Source organism: Herpailurus yagouaroundi, unplaced genomic scaffold, assembly GCF_014898765.1.
Source record: "Herpailurus yagouaroundi ecotype Mexico unplaced genomic scaffold, PumYag 139, whole genome shotgun sequence".
NCBI classification, from domain to species: Eukaryota; Metazoa; Chordata; class Mammalia; order Carnivora; family Felidae; genus Herpailurus; species Herpailurus yagouaroundi.
The window spans coordinates 68412961-68433741 of NW_024412394.1; the positions used below are offsets into that span (position 1 = coordinate 68412961).

Genomic DNA, 20781 nt, shown 5'->3' on the forward strand with positions numbered 1-20781 from the left:
AGAGAGAGAATATCCTAAGCAGGCTCCACATTGTGGAGCCTGGTTCGGGACTTGATCCCACAACCCTGGGATCATGACCTGAGCTGAAATCAAGAGTCGGACACTCAACTGACTGAGACACCCAGGTGCCCCATTGTCTTTTTGATTACAGCCATCCTAGTGCGTGTGCAAAGATATCGCATCGTGGTTTTGATTTACATTTTCCTTAATGATTAATGATGTTGAGCATTTTTATATGTGCTTATTGGCCATTTGCATATACTCTTTAAAGAAACATCTGTTGGGGCGCCTGGTGGCTCAGTCGGTTGAGCATTCAACTTCGGCTCAGGTCATGATCTCGTGGTCTGTGAGTTCGAGCCCCTCATCGGGTTCTGTGCTGACAGCTCAGAGCCTGGAGCCTGCTTCGGATTCTGTGTCTCCCTCTCTCTCTGCCCCTCCCCTGCTCATACTCTGTCTCTCTCTGTCTCAAAAATAAATAAAAACATTAAATTAAAAAAAAAGAAATATCTATCCAAATCCTTTGCCCATTCTTAAACTGGGTTATTTGTCTTTTTATTGTTGAGTTGTAAGAGTTCTTTATATCTTTGGAATACTGGACTCCTATTAGATACATGATTTACAAATATTTTCTCCCTGACAGATAATTTTAAGGCAAAAGAATATAGTCCTAAGATTCCAACCAACACGTTTGCCTGGTAGAACAGAGGATATGTAAGCAAATAAAAACTGTCCTCTGTACACGCTCAGCCTTCTCTGCTCCCCCCACACACTAGCAGGGATGGTTGGTCCTACACATGCATGTGCTTCGATCTCATCTGAGCCCTGAATGCCGTTTCAAACCTTTTACCCGTCCCCAGTCAACTTCCTCGGCCACCCACAATGTCTCCACCACCCATCTCCTGCAGAGAACAGAGACCATCAAAGAGAAAGCCCCACAACCTCCTATTCTGCCCACTTGTCAACACAACCTGAATCTGTGTTCAGCTTTCTCTTCTTCTCTCCTCTCCAGGGACACACACACTTTTCTCTCCAAATACCATTTTGCAATCTTTGAATTGGATCATGCCTCTTCCCACCTCCTCTGAGAACTTATTCTAACAATTACTTTTTTTTCCCTCTATGTTTCTCTCTCCTCTGACTCTTCCCTTTCAGTTTAAGTCTTTTCCAACCAAAGACAAGAACTGCTGGATCCCATCACTCCTTCAGCCTCATTGCACCTTGCATTTCCTCCACTGATGGCATCTCTGAAAGGAATATCTACTTCCTCAACTCCTACATTTCCTTAGCCATGACCACCAGGTTGCAACTGGCTTTTCTGAGATTGCTCTCCAGTCACCAGGGACCTCCAGGTTGCCTCTCTCAGTCCTTATTTGCTTACCTTCTCTAGTGCCACTGGCCACACCCACTCCTGAGGGACCGCTCTCCATCAGCTTGTAGAACCCCACTCTCCAGGTTTGGCTCATATCACCCTGGTGGCCTACCTGTCTCCATGCTGGCATTTCCTAAAGTCCACCAAATTATGTCAGTTTCGAAATGCCTTCTCAGGCGCCTGGGTGGCTCAGTCATTAAGCATCTGACTTCAGCTCAGATCATGATTCAGTCTGGACTGGGTGAGCTCGTGCCCCGCTTCAGGTGAGCACGAGCCCCGCTTCGGGTGAACCCTGCTTCGGATGGGCCCTGCTTCTCTCTCTCTCTCTCCTCCTCTGCCCCTCCTGGGCTTTCTTCTCTCTCTCTGCCCCTTGCTCATTTGTGCTCTCTCTCTCTCTCTCTCTCTCTCTCTCTCTCTCTCTCAAAATACATACATACATACCTCCTCAATATGTGTCCATCCTTCTCTCTCTGCCCCTCCTGCTTTCATTCAGACCTTCACCATTTTCTACAGCCCTCATCCTCAGGGCCTCCCACCCAGTCCTCCTAACAACACACCAGTGTACCCCCCACACCGCCCAGAAATAAAACAATCCCAGATGCGGTTTTGCATCACTTGGTTTATCCATCCTACGCTTCTGCCAAACTGACCTCCTCACAATTCCCTGAATGTGCCAGGCTCTCTCAAGACATGAAGTTGTTCCTTCTCCCTTAGAAAGCCTTCCCCATTGTGTGTTTAAAAGCCAGGTCAAGGGGCACCTGGGTCGCTCAGTCAGTTAAGCGGCCGACTTCGGCTCAGGTCATGATCTCTCGGTCCGTGAGTTCAAGTCCCACGTCAGGCTCTGTGCTGACAGCTCAGAGCCTGGAGCCTGTTTCAGATTCTGTGTCTCCCTCTCTCTGACCCTCCCCCATTCATGCTCTGTCTCTCTCTGTCTCAAAAATAAATAAACGTTAAAAAAAAAAAAAAAAAGCCAGGTCAAAGGTGCAGCCTTTTCTGACCATCCTCTGGGGTCTCGTGGCAGAAAGGAAGAGACAATACAATATAGTAGTTAGGTACCCGGGCCTGGGTTCAAATCCCAGCTCTGCTGCTTTACTTTCCAGGTTGACCTTCTGTCCTTCCTTTTCCGCACTGGTATTTAAAATAGGGCCAATGATGTTTACCTCACAGACTTTTTTAAGTAATTACATGAGATAATACACAAGACATTTAAAATAGCTCATAGTGAATGGTCCATAAAAGTGAGCTATTTTTTTTTTCATTATTTTAGAGAGAGAGAGAGAGCAAGTAGGACAGAGAGACAGAGAGAATCCCAACCAGGCAGCACAAGAGCCCAAGGTGGAGCTCGACCCCACCACCCCAGGATCATGACCTGAGCCAAACCAAGAGTCAGATGCTCAACTCTTGTGGTTTTGATTCACATTTAGTGCTGTTGAGCATCTTTCCATGTGTCTGTTGGCCATCTGCCTGTCTTCTCTGGGAAAATATCTATTCATATCTTCTGTTCATTTTTTAATCAGATTGGAGGGTTTTTGTCTGGTGTTGAGTTGCCTAAGTTCTTTATACCCTTTGGATATTATTCCCTTGTTGGATATATCATTAGCAAATATCTTCTTCCTTTTGTTGATGGTTTCCTTTGTTGCACAAAAGCTCTTTATTTTAGTGTAGTCCTCATAGTTTATTTTTGCTTCTGTTTCCCTTGCCTGAGGAGACATTTCTAGAAAAATGTTGCTTAGGCCAATGTCAATGAGATTACTGTCAATGTGTTCTTCCAGGAGTTTTATGGTTTTAGGTCTCATATTCAGGTTTTTAATCCATTTTGAGTTTACTTTTGTGTACGATGTAAGAAAATGGTCCAGTTCCATTCTTGTCCAGTATTCCCAGCACGATTTATTGAATAGATTGTCTTTTACCCATTTTAGATTCTTGCCTCCTTTGTTATAGATTAATTGGCCATATAAGTGTGACTTTATTTCTGGGCTCTGTAATGGCATTTTTAAATTTTTATATTTGTTACTAGTAGATATAAACATAATTAATTTATATATATTGATAACCTATCCAGCAACATCATTAAATGCTCATTAATTCCAATAAGTCTTCTGCTGGATTTTCTTCATACAGAATTGTAATGGCTAAAAATAATGACTTTTTTGTCTTCTTTCTTTCCATTTATGCCTTCCCCCTCCCCCCACCCCTGCTTCTCCCTCTCTCTTTTATTTCTCTGTTTTGCTTTACAGTAATAGGATATCCAGTATAATACTAAGCAGAAGCAGTGTTTCGTACATCCTTATGTATTCCTGATTCCAAGGGAAAGCTTTCAATATTTCACAGTTAAGATGTTCACGGTAGATCTCTTTGTAGACACCTGTAATTGGCTTAAGGACATTCTTCCACTTTTAGTTTTTATCATGAATGGATTTTGAAATTTATCAAATGTTTTTCCTGTATTCATTAAGTGGATAATATGAATTTTGTCTTCTAATCTATTAATGTGGTAAATTCCACTAATTATTTTTGTTTAATGTTTATTTATGAGAGAGAGACAGAGAGAGCATGCAAGCAGGGGATGGGCAGAGAGAGAGGGAGAGAGAGAATCCCAAGCAGGACACCGAGCTTGATCCCACAAACCGTGAGATCATGACCTGAGTGGAAATCAAGAGTCGGAGGCTTAACCGACTAAGCCACCTAGGCATCCCTGGTAAGTTTCCAATATTAAGTATATTTCAGACCTTATCCCTCTGCCTTCATGAATTTTAATTTCTCATATTTTCCAACTGTCTCTCTGATGTTTACTATTGATAATTTTTTCTGAGCTCTTATCAATTTTACTCATTCTTTCTCTAGTTATATGTAATAGGCTGTTAAAACTGCCCAGGAATTTGTCACTTATTATGGTTTTTTTTCTAGATGTTCTAGGTATTCTTCAATTTTATGTCATTTTAAAATACAATTTCCAGGGACACCTGGCTGGTTTAGGCAGTGGAACATGCAACTCTTGATCTTGGGGTCATGAGTTTGAGCTCCATGTTGGGCAAAGAGCTTACTTAAATAAATAAATAAATAAATAAATAAATAAATAAAATACAGAGCCCATGTCAGGCTCTGTGCTGACAGTGTAGAGCCTACTTAGGATTCTCTCTCTCCTCTCTCTCACTGCCCCTCTCCCACTCGTGTGTGCATGCTCGCTCTCTAAATAAATAAATATTTAAAAAATAAAAATAAAATACAATTTCCAGATTTTTACTAATAATTTCAGGCTGTCTTCTATTTGTTTAACAGCAGTAAGCATAGTGAATTTTTATCTGTGCCTGACAATTCCAGTATTTCAATTCTTCTTTGTGCAGAAGGTCTGCTTTGGGGGCCTATTGCTTCTACTGACTCTCACTCATGGTGCCTTTCAATCATGTTTTTGGCTTTGACGGACCTAATTTCCACATTCCAGGAAGATGGTTATGGAACAGAAGATTCTTTTTTAATGCTTTTTTTTAAGTTTATTTATTTATTTATTTGTTTTGAGAGAGAGAGAGAGAGAGAGAGAGAGAGAGAGAGATAACCAGCAGGGGAGGGGCAGAGAGAGAAGGGGACAGAGGATCTGAAGCAGGCTCTGTGCTATCAGCAGAGAACCCAATGTGGGGCTCGAACCTGCAAACTGCAAGATCATGATCTAAGCTGAAGTCAGACACTTAACTGACTGAGCCACCCAGGTGCCCTGGAATAGAAGATTCTTTTTTTTAATTTTTTTTTTAATGTTTATTTATTTTTGACAGAGAGAGAGAAAGACAGAGCATGAACGGGGGAGGGGCAGAGAGAGAGGGAGACAGAATCTGAAGCAGGCTCCAGGCTCTGTGCTGACAGCACAGAGCCTAACACAGGGCTCAAACCCACAGACCGCGAGATCATGACCTGGGCTGAAGTCGGATGCTCAATCGACTGAGCCACCCAGGTGCCCCTGGAATAGAAGATTCTTAAACATAGTAACATAACTTCATCCACCAAATAATAACTAGACTCCACTTCTGCCTTAATTTCATTATTCAAATGCCACCTCCTGGGATAGGGTTAGGGGTGGGAAGACCTAGGCACTCCTCCCTTTAGGCTTCCATAGATTTTGCCTCCATTTGTTCTCACTTCTCCTATGGCCCTGGCCATAACAAAGCCCTATCATTTTATTTTGGACATGTTTGTCAGTCCCATTAGACTAGCACATCCCAAGGGTGGGATTTGGACCTAAGCTGTTGCCCTCAGGTTCCCAGGGCCCAGCATATGGCTGTAAAACTCACAACTATGGGGACCAGAGAAGTTCATTTCTGTGCTTTAGCACAGGTACTTTAAGTACAGTCCTTGTCCACACAGAGATGAATTTTGCCTTATTTAAGGGCTATGTATTCATTTTAATGTGTGTGTGGTTTTTTTTTTAAGAAAATATGGCTGGTGTATCAAACCCACAATTTCATAGATATTATTGCTTAGAACCAGGCTACACTTCTTAAAAAACAAGTTTATTTTTAGAAAATTAGATAGATAGATAGATAGATAGATACAGATATATATATGTTGATATTCAAATAGTAACCAGTATTTATTGAGTGGTTATATGTCCAAGGTACTTTTTTTACTATTTTTGCAATAACCCTTTGAAGTGAGTGCTATTATTTTCATCACCAGCTTATAGACTACTTTCTGAAACACAGGTCATGCAATTTGCCTCGGGCTCATGGCTAATAAGTGGTAGAACCAGGGTCTGAACCCAGGCAGACTGTCTTCAAAACCCATCCTCTAACACTATGGTTTTTTTGTGTGCCTCTAAATAACAGATGAGCAAAGAGGCAGGTATTTAGATAGGAGGTATGAAAATGACTAAAGCTTTGAACATAATTCCTTGACCTTTAAGAAAACCAGATAGGAAAATGAACCCTGATGCAACAAACTTAAATATTTCATTTTACCTGTCAGAAAGGTAGCCAAAAATCATCGCTCCCAGCAGGACTCCCACCATAAACACAGGCTGGATCACCTTTGCGAACCATTCTCGGTTACAGACCAGATCCCACTGAGTCACCACGGTGCTGTCCCACTTGCTCTTGTCATAGACGTAGCCATCCATGCAAGGAAAGCTACTCTTACGGCCACTGTAATCATAGTTCAAACCAGATTTGTCATCCCTCCGGAATCTGTGACAACTTGTGAGCTCCCAGACCTCACCGTTCTGTAGCTGCACTATAATGTGATCTTCGTGGCCTGTGAAAAACAGAATCCAGATGTCCTCCAACCTCCAACTAGAGATATTGTGGAAAAGAACCCGACTCACGTTGCCTGGGGGCCTGCAGGTATGGTAGGGGGACACTGTCATGAACACAGAAGCCAAGTAGTGGATACCACAAGAGATGTTCTGGAAAGCACATATAAAATAGAGGAATATCTGAAATCTGCAAAGAGAAGAAAAGCAAGTTATTATATCCAACCTACAGGCTAAAAAAGACTATAAGCAAATATGAAGGGTGTTCATCATGGTTAGCTTAATATATATATATAGATGAATAAATACAGAAATAATTATAGATATGTAATATATACATATACATAACATGTTAGTATATACACATAGCTCTGTCTGGTAGGAAGGCCTAGAAGCAATGACACTGAGACAGGGAAACTAAAGGGAATGCTTTTTTTGCTCCTTTTACTGTTTCTATTCTTGCTAGGACCTATACCCCCACCTTACACATGCCTTATAAAACAGGTAATATATGTCCTCCTTGTAAAGGCCAGAGAGTTAATGATTTCTTTGGAGTCTTCCAGCACGGGAGATAGCATTGAGGGAGTGACCAGGTAGGGCCAAGACCACTAACTCATCAAGACATCTGGCTCCAGGTCGTAAGTCACCTATGCAGAACACCTGAACACTCGTCTTTGGTCCTGGATGCTTGAGAAGACACGTGCACCAGACCACTGTCCCCAATAAAAACCCCAGACTCCAAGCAAATATGGAACTCAGTCTCCTTTCCTTTCTGAGTCTCCCAGATGCTCCGTCTATATCTGTTCTCTCTAGGTCTTCGATAAACTCTGTCCTCACTTCCTCTTGGCTCACATTTGATTTGTATTCTCCACGAAGCCAAGGACCCTCTTGGCTGGTCCTCAAACCCAGCCAGCCTGCATCAACATCTCAATAGCAACAAGCACACCCAGTGCCCAGATCTTGTTTTCTAAATGCCATCCTTCAATAAAAGAAACCAGGAAAAATGGCTCATTTAAGACCAAGTCAGGGAAAACAAAAAACATGCCTAATGCTTTAGGTATGCTTGCGGTATCAGAAAGTAAGGAAGCGCTCAAAATACAAAATGATAGGGGCATGTTAAAGGGACACAGGAACCAATCTGAAAAACCTCCCAAATGGGCAAGTTTGAAACAATTTGAGCAACAAAATAAATAGCTTGGTATATCCCAAAGTATAAAATAAATATACAAGTCTATACTGTGATGTTTAATTTTATGCCAACATGACTGGGCTGGTAAACATGATTTCTGGATGTGTCTATGAGGTTGTCTCTGGATGAGATTAGCATTTGAATCGGTAGACTGAGTGAAGAAGAGGGCCCTCATCAGTGGGCGGGCATCATCCAATCCAGGGAGGACCTGAATAAGAACAAAAGATGGAGGCGGGGCAAATTTGATCCATCTACTCCTACTCTTAGACATTGGCATCCCTGGTTCTCAGGCTTTTGGACTCAGGCTGATACAGGGAAATTGAAGACTCCATAAAAACCTGTCTTTTGCTCCTTTTCCTGCTTCTATTCTTGCTAGCACCTGCACCCCCACTTTACACATGCCTCAGAATGCAAACAGTGTATGTCCTCCTTGTACGGTACGAGGAGTTAATGATTTCTTCAGAATGGATAACATCTAAGGAAGGACCAGGTGAGAATGACCAATGAAGCTGTCATATGCATATTCCAGACCACCAGCACTAGACATCTCGACGCCAAGGCCCCCTGGCTCCAAGCAATAGCACTTGGGCCCTCGTCTTTGTTCTGAGTCCTGGATGCCTGAGAGGACACATACACCAGGTCACGATCCTCAATAAAACCCCCCAGACCCCGAACAAATACAAGACTTCCTCCTTTCCTTTCTGAGTCTTCCAGAAGCTCTGTCTGTACCTGCAGTCTCTCTATACTTTGAATAAACTCTGCTTTCACCTCCTGCTGGCTCGAGTTTGATTTCTATCCTGTGCACAGACAAGGACCTTCCTGGCTGATCCTGTGGGACCCCTTCTGGGTCCTCGAACCCAGCCTGCCAGCATCTGAACCAGGACTTACATCATCAGCCCCCCAATTTTCAGGCCTTCAGACTTAGACCTCACAAATATGCCACCAGCTTTCCTGGACCTCCAGCCTACAGACAGCACATTGTGGGACTTGACTGTCTCCAGAACTGTGTGAACAAATTCTTACAATAAATCTCTTATCTACATCTCTATATATGTCCTATTTGTTCTGTTTTTCTAGGAGATCTTGATGAATACAGGTTTTGGTACTGAAAGTAGTTCTTTTTTTTTTATTTTTATTTTTTTTTATTTATATATGAAATTTATTGTCAAATTGGTTTCCATACAACACCCAGTGCTCATCCCAAAAGGTGCCCTCCTCAATACCCATCACCCACCCGGTACTGAAAGTAGTTCTAAAGGAACAGACTTTTAAGAATGAGCTTTCTGAATTGGTCCTGGGGTTTCTGGAATTGGTTGTCTAATCTGATTAGACTGAAAAGCACTAATGGCTATTTCCAGCAGTAGACAACACTGATAATCCGTGGTGTGCACTGTTTAGAGAAACACACAAAATATCTGTGTTGGACGCTCATAATCAACCACTTAGAAGAAGCAAGGGGCTACGTGACTCTGTATTTGAAAATTTCAACCATTTTTTGAAAACTAAAGAAATGTAATGGCATTGGTTGGTTGCTCCTATTGTCGTTGGATAAATTAATGAAAGGAAACAGATGAGCTCAAGGAATTTGAATCCCCAGCTCAAGCAATGCCTAAACAACCTAAGAATTTCTAAGGTGAATCTTGAAAGAGATCCTTATCTCCTGTAGCCACAGGCCCAAAAATCAAACACAGAACCTCATCCTGGGAGCAGCTGAATGACAATGTCTAACTGGCCTCTTTGCATATGCCCCAAATCAGTGTCCAATATATGGTGCTATTTCTCAAATAGTCAGCACTCACGGGTCCAGGAATCGAGGCGTGGAAATGAGGGCTGTAGCACTCACTTTTACACCTAGCGATCCCCTAACAAAATTTTTGCTTCCTGTTCCCATAATCTTACGCTCTGCTAGCCTCAAGATCTTAGTTCCAGAGGGAAGAATACTGCCACCAGGGGACACAACAGCGATTCCACTGACCTGGAAGTCAAGACTGTTGCCTGACCACTTTGGGTTCCTCAGGCGTCTGAATCAAAAGGCAAAGCAGGGAGTTACAGTGTTGGCTGGGGTGAAGGATCCTCAATATCAAGGGGAAATTGACACCACGATGGAGGTAAGAAAGAGTATGTCGGCAATACAGGAGATTCCTTAGGGTATCTCCTTAGCATTACCATGCTCTGTGAATTAGGTCAATGGGAAATTACAACAACCCAATCCAGGCAGGAATATTAATGGCCCAGACCCTTCAAGGAATAAAGGGTGGGTCACTTTATCAGGTAAAGGTCCACCGGCAACTGAGGTTCTTGCTTAAGGCAAAGGGAATAGAGAATGGGTCCTGAAAAGAAGGTAGTTATACTAAATACCACCTACAACCACATGACCAGTTATAGAAACAAGGGCTGTAATTATCATGAGTATTTCTTCTCTAAAAAAAAAAAAAAAGGAAGTTTATTTTTTGAGAGAGAGACAGTGTGTGTGCCAGTGGGGGAGGGGAGGACAGAGAGGGAGAAAGAATCTCAAGCAGGCTCTGCACTGTCAGCACAGAGCCCAGTGTGGGGCTCGAACCCATGACCGCAAGATCACGACCCAAGCCGATGTCAAGAGTCTGACATTTAACCAACTGAGCCACCAGGCACTGCGAGTATTTCTTCTTTATTTTGTTATGAATGCTTGTGTATATATAGACATATATTAAGCAAATATCTTTGTTTTCTTCCTTATTGTCTCCTCATACAACATAAGATGTATTGACATATAAGTCCTTAAATAGTTTTACACCATAATATTTAAGTTACGGGATATCAAAAAAAGAGTAAACATCATCCAAGGACTTTATGTCCCCTTCTGGGAAAGGGATTAGTGTATTTAGTTGTATGTTGGATAGTTGTATCATGTTGGGTGGAATTAGGGCCTTGTTATTGTCTTTATATAGAGATCAAGTTTGGTGTAAAGAGATCCATATGGGTTGCAAGTTGACAAGGGGTGAACCTATGATGGTTAATTTTATGAATCAACTTGACTGAGCCAAGGGGATGCCCAGACAGTTGGTAAAACATTATATCTGGGTGCGTCTGTGAGGGATCTCCAGACGAGACTGGCATTTGAACCTGTAAACTGAGTAAACATCATCTTCACCAATGTGGGTGGGCATCACCCAACCTGTTGAGAACCTGAAGAGAACAAAAAAGCCAAGGGAGGACTAATTCACTTTCTTTGCGTGGACTGAGACCTCCATGTTATCATGCCCTCAGACATCTCGTGCCCCCGTGCTCCTGGTTCAGACTCTGCCTGGGGCTTACACCATCAACCCTGTGGTTCTCAGACCTTGGGACTGGGACTGAATTGCACCATTGGTTTTCCCAGGTCTCTGGCTTGCACACAGCACACTGTGGGACTTCTCACTTCTATAATTGTGTGAGCCAATTCCTGTAATAGATCTCCTCTTATCTACATCTATGTCTCTCTATTTATATATCCTATCAATTGTGTTTTTCTGGAGAATCCTGATAAATATACCACTTGGCATAAATAAATGGTTGAACAAACAAGTACAAAGGAGAGATGAAACTAATCTTTCTTCTAGTAGAATTCCAAGTACTATCTGCAGATATTCCCCCTCTATGGGAGATGGAGTTTCATTCCTACCCTTTACTCCTGAAGGGCAGGCTAAGGCACAGTGACTCCTTTCCAAAGAATATGATAGGAAAAAAAGGGGGAGTGTCTTGATGGCTCAGTCAGTTGAGCATGGGACTCTTGATTTCAGCCCAGGTCATGATTCTGGGGTCATAGGATTAAGCCCTGTGTGGAGCTCTGAGCTGAGCGTGGGGCCTGCTTAGGATTCTCTCTCTCTTTCTCTCTCTCTCTCTCTTCCCCCCCCCCTTCCTCTCATGCACACACACTCTCTCTCTCTCAAAACAAAAAGAAAAAAACAAAGAAGGAAAAAGGAAAGAATAGTAACTTCACAGTGGGAGAAATCAGGCAAATCCTATCTTAACCAAATGTTGAATTTTAATACCCCCATGATGTTATGTGGATATCATGTACCTCCTCATATGATGTGATCATCAAGCACTTCACACCTCGGCGACATCTCCCAAAAGCCATAATCCCAGTCTATCCAGGAGAAAAACAGTAAAAAAAAATCCCAGATTGTAGGACATTCTACAGGTTTCCAGGCCAATATGCCTAAAGACCACCAAGGTCATTAAAAACAAAACAAGGAGAGACTGAGAAACTACCACAGACCAGAGGAGACTGGAATAACATATCAACTAAATGCAGTGTCATACCCTGGATTAGATCCCACAACAGGAAGAGAATGTGAGTGGGAAAACTGGTGAAAGCCTGGAGTTTAGTTGATAGTAATATACTAATGTCAGCTTCCTACTTTGCCAAATATGCCGTGGTGATGTAAGACGTTAACAATGGGGAAAACTGGGTGAGGGACATACAGGAACTATCTTTGCAACTTTTCTGTAAATCTAAAATGATCCAAAAATTAGTTTATTCAAAATTTAAAAATAAATGTAAAGTCTCTAAATTTACAGACTCAAACCAACAAGCAGTGACATATTCTCCGAAGTAAAAATTGTCTCACAAGGACAACTGTGCCCATAGGACGGCAGGGTAAAATATATAAAATGTGGATTTCCCCATTAATTTCAGACCCCTGGAATCAAGATAGAACAGCCCCCTTTGGGCAGGTGGTTTCAATATTCAATTTTAAAATGATAAGTTCGGACAACGAGGAACATTACTGTAAAACCGTTATAACAGGAAGTAGAAAATAGGTCCTGTCAGATCACACTGAGCCAAACTGCACTGTTGATACATACAATCTTTATCTCCCTGCCTGCTTTTCAGAGCTGACAATCATCCTGGTCTTGGTGTGCCTTCTATCTAGAAGGCGCTTCTGACCCTCCTGTAGCTCACTTGTTCTCAAATGTTTTGTTTCAGGAGCCTTTGTATCCTTCAAAGTGTTGAGGGTCCCAAAGGTCTTTTCTTTATGTGAGTCGTCAGTATGTATTAGAAATTAAAAAGGAGAAAAATTTTAACATTTATTCATCCACTTAAACATAACAGGAATAAGCCGTTAAGGACATATAGCCATAGTTTTCAAAACAAAATGAAACAAAATTAGTGAGCAGCATGGTGTTGTTTTACATTTAAGATTTAGATTAATGGGGTGCCCGGGTGGCTCAGTCCATTAAGCAAGCGTCCGACTTGGCTCGGGTCATGATCTCACAGTTCGTGAGTTCGAGTCCCATGTTGGGCTCTGTTCTGACAGCTCAGAGCCTGGAACTTGCTTCGGATTCTGTGTCTCCCTCTCTCTCTTCCTCTCTCTCTCCCTCTCTCCCAAATAAATTAACATTAAAAAATTTTAAATTTAGATTAACGGAAGACAGCTAGTTTTTCATACCAGTGTCTGCATTCCATCTGATGCATTCTCACGTGTCGGCTAGCCTCTGGAAAACTCCACTGTGCCTTCGTGAGAGAGTGAGACTAAACGAGTCAACTAATGTCTCTGTGTTACTATGACAGCAACTGGGATCTTGCAGACCCAGAGATGTGCAGGTCTCACACCGTGACAACTGCTGGCCTCACCTGTCCCTGTCGCAGCACCTCCTCTCCACGGCTCTGCTCCCTCCACGCTAACCGCCTCCATCCGGCCCCTCCTTATCTCCCACTGCCTGCTTCTCTCAGGTCCACCCTTTCTATCTGCTTCCCCTGCTCCGCCATCTCTCATTTGCTCATCTCCTCCCCCATTTCTTTCTTTCCCTTCTCTGACCACCGTATACAGCTGAAGTACCTTCTGTTATACACGTGTATTTTTTTTTAATTTTTTTTCAAAGTTTATTTATTTTTGGGACAGAGAGAGACAGAGCATGAACGGGGGAGGGGCAGAGAGAGAGGGAGACACAGAATCGGAAACAGGCTCCAGGCTCTGAGCCATCAGCCCAGAGCCTGACGCGGGGCTCGAACTCCCGGACTGCGAGATCGTGACCTGGTTGAAGTCGGACGCTTAACCGACTGCGCCACCCAGGCGCCCCTATACACGTGTATTTTTTAACAAAGAGCAGGTGAATGCTTTCTATTTCTCTACCAAATCAACAGCCACCAAAGAAATCCCACAAAAGGCTGAACGACAGTCCCATAAAGGTAGGAACGGTGCTTCAATCACGTTAGTCTATCCCGTGGTGCCCAGAACGGTGTGCTGTGCAATGTATACAGAATGTCATAGAATCCCTCCGGGTAAAAGGGACAGTGCTGAGGTTAATGCATACTCAGTACCTCTGGTAAGGAGAGGTGCTCACGAGGCCAGTGTATGGGGGCACCTGGGCAGCTCAGTCAGTTAAGCGTCTGACTCTTGATTTCAGCTCAGGCCATGATCTCATGGTTCATGGGTTTGGGCCCCGTGTCAGGCTCCATGATGACAGCACAGAGCCTGCAAGGGATTCTCTCTCTTCCTCTCTTTCTGCCATTCCCCTGCGCACGCTCTCTCTAAATAAACAAATCAACTTAAAAAAAAAAAAAAGAGGCCAGTGTATAAAAAATTTTTACTGGGTTCTCCACCAGCAAAAAAATGAATGTGTGGGCACAGATGTATAAAATGAGCATATCTGGATACACGTATTCCCAGATTAAAGTGACATACATATGATGCATATGGAAATATAAAGTCATATATATTTACTTACACGTATACATTCGTGTACAAAGTAGGTGTTTTCATGGTGCTCCAAAGATCATCTTTGCCAGCCAGAGGGGTGAACACACCCCACCTGGGAGACTATCACAAAGTGGCAACGCTAAGCAAAGTCATAGAAGTGGTGCCGTGAAACTGTCAAGCTGGCAACGTCCCCAAGTCCTCGGGGATGACTGCCAAGCTGGCACGTGGCCACGGTTCCTCACGTCTCATAGAAACCCACGTCGATAAAGAAGTAAAATGGAATCAATGTAACATATTGTGGCCATCAAGACACCACACGCTGGAGCTGGCCACGGTTTCAAGGCTGAACTCTGTGTTTGGCACTGGCCCCAGCAGCTAGTTCAGAAAAGAAAAACACAAAGCAAAAGGCAAGCAACAAGTGGCTTTTTTCTAGCAACAGAAAGGGAGGGAGAACACACAAATACTATTCTCAGAGTATGGGATGGGCAGCCAAGAAAAGAGCCTAGAGCGCTAAAGCCTGAGTCCTTGCAGCTAAAAGGAGCCAGCTCTGTTTTTCTAGAAAAGGCGCCCCTGCCTGAAGAAAAACTATCAGAAATCTGCCTCGGTCTATTCCATACAGAGGGGCCGGGTAGGAACAGCAGGCTGGGAAGACAAGCCTGAGTTGCTGTGACTCAATAGACCCTGAGAAGCTAAGATCACAGCTTGAAATGGTGGTGCCTGAACCCTCACCCCTGCAGGTCACTAGCCCCCATGCATGGGCTACTAGATATCCCTGGAGAGCCACAGGGTCAGGCTCTGCCCTTGGCCTGCACACACTATGCTACTTGTGAGCACCTGGTGTGGTTGGTGGGTCACCTGCGCCAGGGAACAGGCTTGTGAATTCAGGAAGTGTTTCTTCCTTCCCCGGCAATTTCTCAGGAAGCACTTTCCAGCCTGCAAGGATGATGGGTAACAGGATAGAAGGATCCTGTCAGACAATTCCATCTGAGTGGTTCTGCTTCTGTCAGGCAGATTCTAGATTCTGCTGTGCCTGTTCTTGCACAGCAGAGGCTCCCCATTTCCCTCATCCAGGTTACGCCTGCTGCTCGTGCCATACAGGACACCTTATTTGGCACTGTCTGGGTGGGTTACTGTGCCTATTCTACTAACACTGTATGTTGGATCACGCACGTTAGCATCTGGGTTGGTACCTAAGTAGTTTCTTCCCCTGGAATGGCTCCACCATTGAAAAGTTCACATTCTGCTGACCGTAACCTCCCACTCTCCCCCATATCCCCTAGTCCTTCCCATTGACCCCATCCCCAGCACCATCCAGGTGCCCAGTCTTTGGATCCCACCAGCTTCTTTAGCTTATTGCCACCTTCCTGGCTTCAATTCCTTCCCCAACCAGCCTGAATCCCACAGTCAACACTAGAACTACTTACACACACACACACACACACACACACACACACACACACACACCAACAGAGCATCCACCACAGCAACCTCTGAGACTAGGATTTGTCTTCTCTATCCCACCCCTAGTGATTGTGGTTCAGGAGGTCTGAGGTAGGATCCAGAACTCTATACAAGCTTAAAACGCTTCCTAAGAGATTCTGACATGGATGAGAAACACCACCCCGGGAAATCAAAATCTTCAGTTGAATTATCTGTTAATACAAGATTTGACGTTGAAAATATTTAACAGTTGTTGTGGAGCCACTGGGACTCTCCTAAACAGCTTGTGAGGGTGTAATTTGCCACAGCCGCTTCGCACATCTGTCTGGCAGCTGACCACATGCACACTAGGCCAGAGGGATTCCTGTCCCAGGTACGTACCCCCAACGAAATGCATACACAAGGACCTTAAAATACATAGACGAGAGGAACTATGTGTGATAAACCCAACCTGGAGACGATATAAATGTCTGTTAACAGTGAGTGAATGAACTGTGGAATATTCGTGTCATGACATCCTGCATGCCGGTGAAAATCAACAAACTACCATGGCGCTCAATGTGGGTGACCCCCCCCCCCGTATATGATGTTGAACAAAAGAAGCCCAACCAAAAGTCTATGATGTTTTACTCCATTTATTTAAGTTTAGAATCAGACAAAACTAACCCGTGGCCATAGCTATGAGGACAGTCGTGGCTGGGGGAGGGGAGAGGATATTGCTTGAGAGAGGTCATGAGAAGGGGTGGTCTGGCGGTGTCCACTTTATGATGATTCATCAGGTTGTAGAGTATGGTGCGTACTTTTCTGTATACATGTAATACATCAATTTAAACGTTTTATACCTGCAGGACCCAGAGAGCAGGAAAAGTACTCGGCAATGCCCTGCTGAGGCTTGACTGGAATGGGTACCAAGTCATACCCAGTCTGTCCACATTGTGCCTTCAGCCCTGAATGGCCACCCAACCCATACTGACAAGGAGGCGTCTTGCCTGAGCAATACATCATTTATCCGAATGCCTGTTAAATGCCTCAACCTGGAATTCCCACAAGACTCTCAAACTGATGCAAGCCCCAAGCCTGCCCCACCTGGAGTGTAACTGTTTCTGAGTTTAGGACACCATCATCTACACAAACCAGAAATAGGATGCATGGAATGGGGGGGTGTCTTGCCCACTTGTCCTTTATAACCAGAAGGCCCCATCAATCCCTCCTGTCAAAACTGTCCAGTCCTCCCTGCTCACACTCCCCCTGCCTCGGTCCAGACCCTCCTTATCTCCCGCCTGGGCTCTTACCTAGGTCTTCTCTGGGCTGTTACCAAACTCCTGCCCCTCCAATGCACCTTCCATTCTGCAAAGTGACCTTCCTAATACCTGAACTCCTCAGCATGCCACACAAAAATATTCTTAGAGATGATTGTGAACTGACCTCCCTTCTGTCACCCTCATACTTTATACTCTAGGAATAATACGCCTCTTCGCAGTTTCCAAACAACCCATGCTGGCTCACAGAAATATGCTTTCTACATGCTGGAAAGGTCCTGAGTATCCTTGCAACTCAAATTTCCCTTTCCTCGTTGCAAGGATAACTTCTGGAAAAAACGAGACCCTACTTCCTGAGGCATCTAGCATTCTGACATACCACTCTCTCCCTTACAAAGATTACGGTCCAACAGGTGTTATCAATCTGACCAACCTGAGGGCCCTCTGGGATAACACTTATAGATATAACACAGCACTCTGTTCACAGCTAGAGAGGCACACTAATGGAAAAAAAGAATCATACAGACACAGTAGGCAGAAACCCCAGAGGCAAGGAAAAGCAAAGATGACCAGAAATGGACCCATGCAATCTGGGTGACAGGTGAAGAAAATTACCTTCAGTCCTAGATTTATATCATTCTGTATAAAGAAACGTAACTGGTGGTACCCCTCTGTGGTCAAGAGCATGGCCTCCAGAGCCAGATTACTAAGGTTTGAATCTTGTGTCTGTTACTTACCACCTGGGACCATGGGCAAGATCCTTAAACTTTCTGTGCCTCAGTTTCCTTATCTGAAAAGTGGGTTGTTGAGGGACTGAGAAGGGTTAATGTAAAGCACTATGGCACATTGTTAGTGCACAGAAGTGCTGGCTATTACGATGTTCATAAGGTGAAGTCAGAAAAGATGAACCAAAGCAGGTTCATATATTGAAAAAAACAAAACTACCTGTGTCCATAGGTGTAAATCAGCTACAGGCTCCACATTCCAACTCTAGTATTTTAAGTTATTTTTCCCCTTAAGCCAAGACAACTCAGGGAACCAGTTCTGAGATTATCCCAGCACAGATACCTGAGTATGCTTCCTCATTTCCCTCTCACATGGGCCTTAATCCATGAAGTTTATGGAACTTCAGTATGGCTTCAGGACAAGACCAGGAACAGCTTTTTAATTCTTAGGTGTCCTGCTTCCCTCTCTTAAAGGTGACTAGGGTAGTGCTTCCTCCCCTTAGAAATGATTAATGCTAAATGAAAGATAATTAAGGTTCCCTACTTAACACTCTCACTAGGTTTCCCTAAAAGAAGGCTAAATAACGAAACACGATAACCTCCCTTTCTATTTATAAACAATAAAAAAAGCACAATTACAGCAAATTTCAGAGAAAATTGGGGATCCCATGCCATGGTCACACTGTTTTCACCTTTTGTAAGCATGCTTGTAATCTTTGCCTCGCTACATGCTGCTTTCACAAACCAACCCTTCCTACCAGGATGGGGACTCGGGTAACAATAATAACCATGATTTACTGAGAACTTACTGAATGTTAAGACTTTTGCACACATCATTGTAGCCAGCTAAGAGTTGTCTCCCCAAATCCACTCTCTCCTTTTCCCACCATGGAGAGCTACGTTTGACTGTTTGACTGCTGCAGGTGAGGACAATGGGACCAGATGCCCCAAGCACAGAGAGAGAGAGCCCCATGCTGTGGATGACAGGGCTGCCTCACCCACTTGGGTCCCTGGATGACCCCGTGGGAAGAACCTACCCTGAATAGTTACTGGAGAGGGACAAACTTCCAACTGAGGGATCTCTGTTAGCCAAACACCAACTGATACAATGACCTTGTTAATCTCTAAAATACAGGGGCGCCTGGGTGGCGCAGTCAGTTAAGCGTCCGACTTCAGCCAGGTCACGATCTCGCGGTCCGTGGGTTCGAGCCCCACATCAGGCTCTGGGCTGATGGCTCAGAGCCTGGAGCCTGTTTCCGATTCTGTGTCTCCCTCTCTCTCTGCCCCTCCCCCGTTCATGCTCTGTCTCTCTCTGTCCCAAAAATAAATAAACGTTGAAAAAAAAAAATTTAAAGAGCCCGATGGATCCTGGGGATGGTACCTAACCGTGCTCAGCAGAGCATCATGGTTGAGAGCGTGGGCTATGGGGACTGATGGACTTCCAACGACATCCAATTCTTCCCTGCCATTACCAGATCTGTGACGTAGGCACAAGCCCCAGTTTTCTCAGGTGTAAAATGAGAGTGATACTACCAATCTCACGGAGCTGTAGAGAAGACGAAAGAAGGTAGCACGTACCAAAAGCTTCTGACGGAGCCAGGCACAGATCAGTGTTCAAGAAACACAGGTATTAGGAGGAAGCAGGAGAGAGCTGGGACCTCCTGCCCCTCCTAGGACTGCTCAACCGCCTTCTCCCTCCCGCCACGCAGAATCATAACCAACATTTATGCAACTTTCCGACTTGGAAAACAGCACCACACCATCTCCTCACTACAAGCCTGGGAGGTAAGGCAGGAATTATTGTGATTCCTGTTTTGTGGATAGGAAACTGAGGCACAATATTACCAGAATATTAGAGGTAAGAGGCAGGCCAGGACTTAGCTCCAAACCTCTGATCGTCATACTTACTGTATAGCCCCTCACCCAGCAGCCTCTCCTCCCAAAAGCCTCTGGGTCACAGAGGAGCGTTTCTCTATGAATGAATGAATGAATGAATGCAATATTTTAATGTCTTAATTAATTTGACGAATGAAAGGGGGGGTGCAACGTGGCTAAATCTGGGTCCCAGCGTGTGGCGTCTGTGGGACCCTGGCCCTACCAGTGTCAGTTTCTCAATCATTAAAATAAGGATGCAAACACCTCCTTTGCAAGGACATCAAATGAAACTCTGTGTGTAACAAGCCGACACAATGTACCTGGCACATCTTTAGGCTTCTATAAATGGCAACAAAATCTGACTAACGGATTTTCCTGGGGCAATACCTGCCTGCCAGGCACAGAGGCAGACCCTACGGGGCAGAGCTGGTCAGCAGTCGTCCAGCAGTCGTCCGGGGAAGTGAAAGAGGGGCCGGTTTGGCGGACTGGAGAAACGGGCCGCCAGGAGCAGGCACTCCTCCACTCGTGTGAGCCGGCCGCCCCGGCCCGACCTCGGACTTGGGCTCCCGCAGAGGGCGCGCCCCGGGTCCCACCTGCTCGCAGCAGCCACCACTCCGGAGGCCAGTCCCAGCGGGGGCTGCTCGCTGTCGGGGAGACCCCGGCGCCGGAGTCCGAGAGGACAAGCCCAGCCCTGGGCCCGGAGTCCGGACGCGGGTCTCCCGACTACCCCACGAAACGAGCGGGAGAGGTTTCCGTATCGGGAGCGCCGCGCGAGAACCCCCCCCCCCACCGCAACGGAAAGAAACAGACCCCACCGGCGCCCCCTCCACGTGGCTCCCGCTCCCCTCCGCCGCCCTCCCCCCTGCCCACCCCCAACTCCCTACCTGCCGAAGTGCCCCACGTGGTCAAAAATCAACTCCAAATTGTGGGGCTTCATGGTGCCGCCGTGCGCTGCGCTCCCCAGCTGGACACTCCGAGCGCGCTGAGCGCCCGGGACGGCGGGCACCGCGCCCCGCCCCGCCC

General features: G+C 44.9%; 1 protein-coding gene across 2 annotated transcripts in view; it reads right to left on the minus strand.

The window, feature by feature from the left end:
- The window catches only part of SLC22A16 (solute carrier family 22 member 16), a 42095-nt gene extending 21339 nt beyond the window's left edge, over positions 1–20756 (minus strand). Inside the window, exons 1-2 of one of the 2 annotated variants that reach the window (XM_040474378.1) lie at positions 20643–20756; positions 6316–6795 (exon numbers count right to left, since the gene is read on the minus strand). In XM_040474378.1, the coding sequence (XP_040330312.1) occupies positions 6316–6795; positions 20643–20695 (533 nt within the window). In that variant the 5' untranslated portion in view covers positions 20696–20756. Of the gene's footprint in view, positions 1–6315; positions 6796–11833; positions 12016–20642 lie in introns of those variants that run through there. The other variant, XM_040474379.1, reaches the window with a different exon arrangement.
- Between the last annotated feature and the right edge of the window lie 25 nt (positions 20757–20781).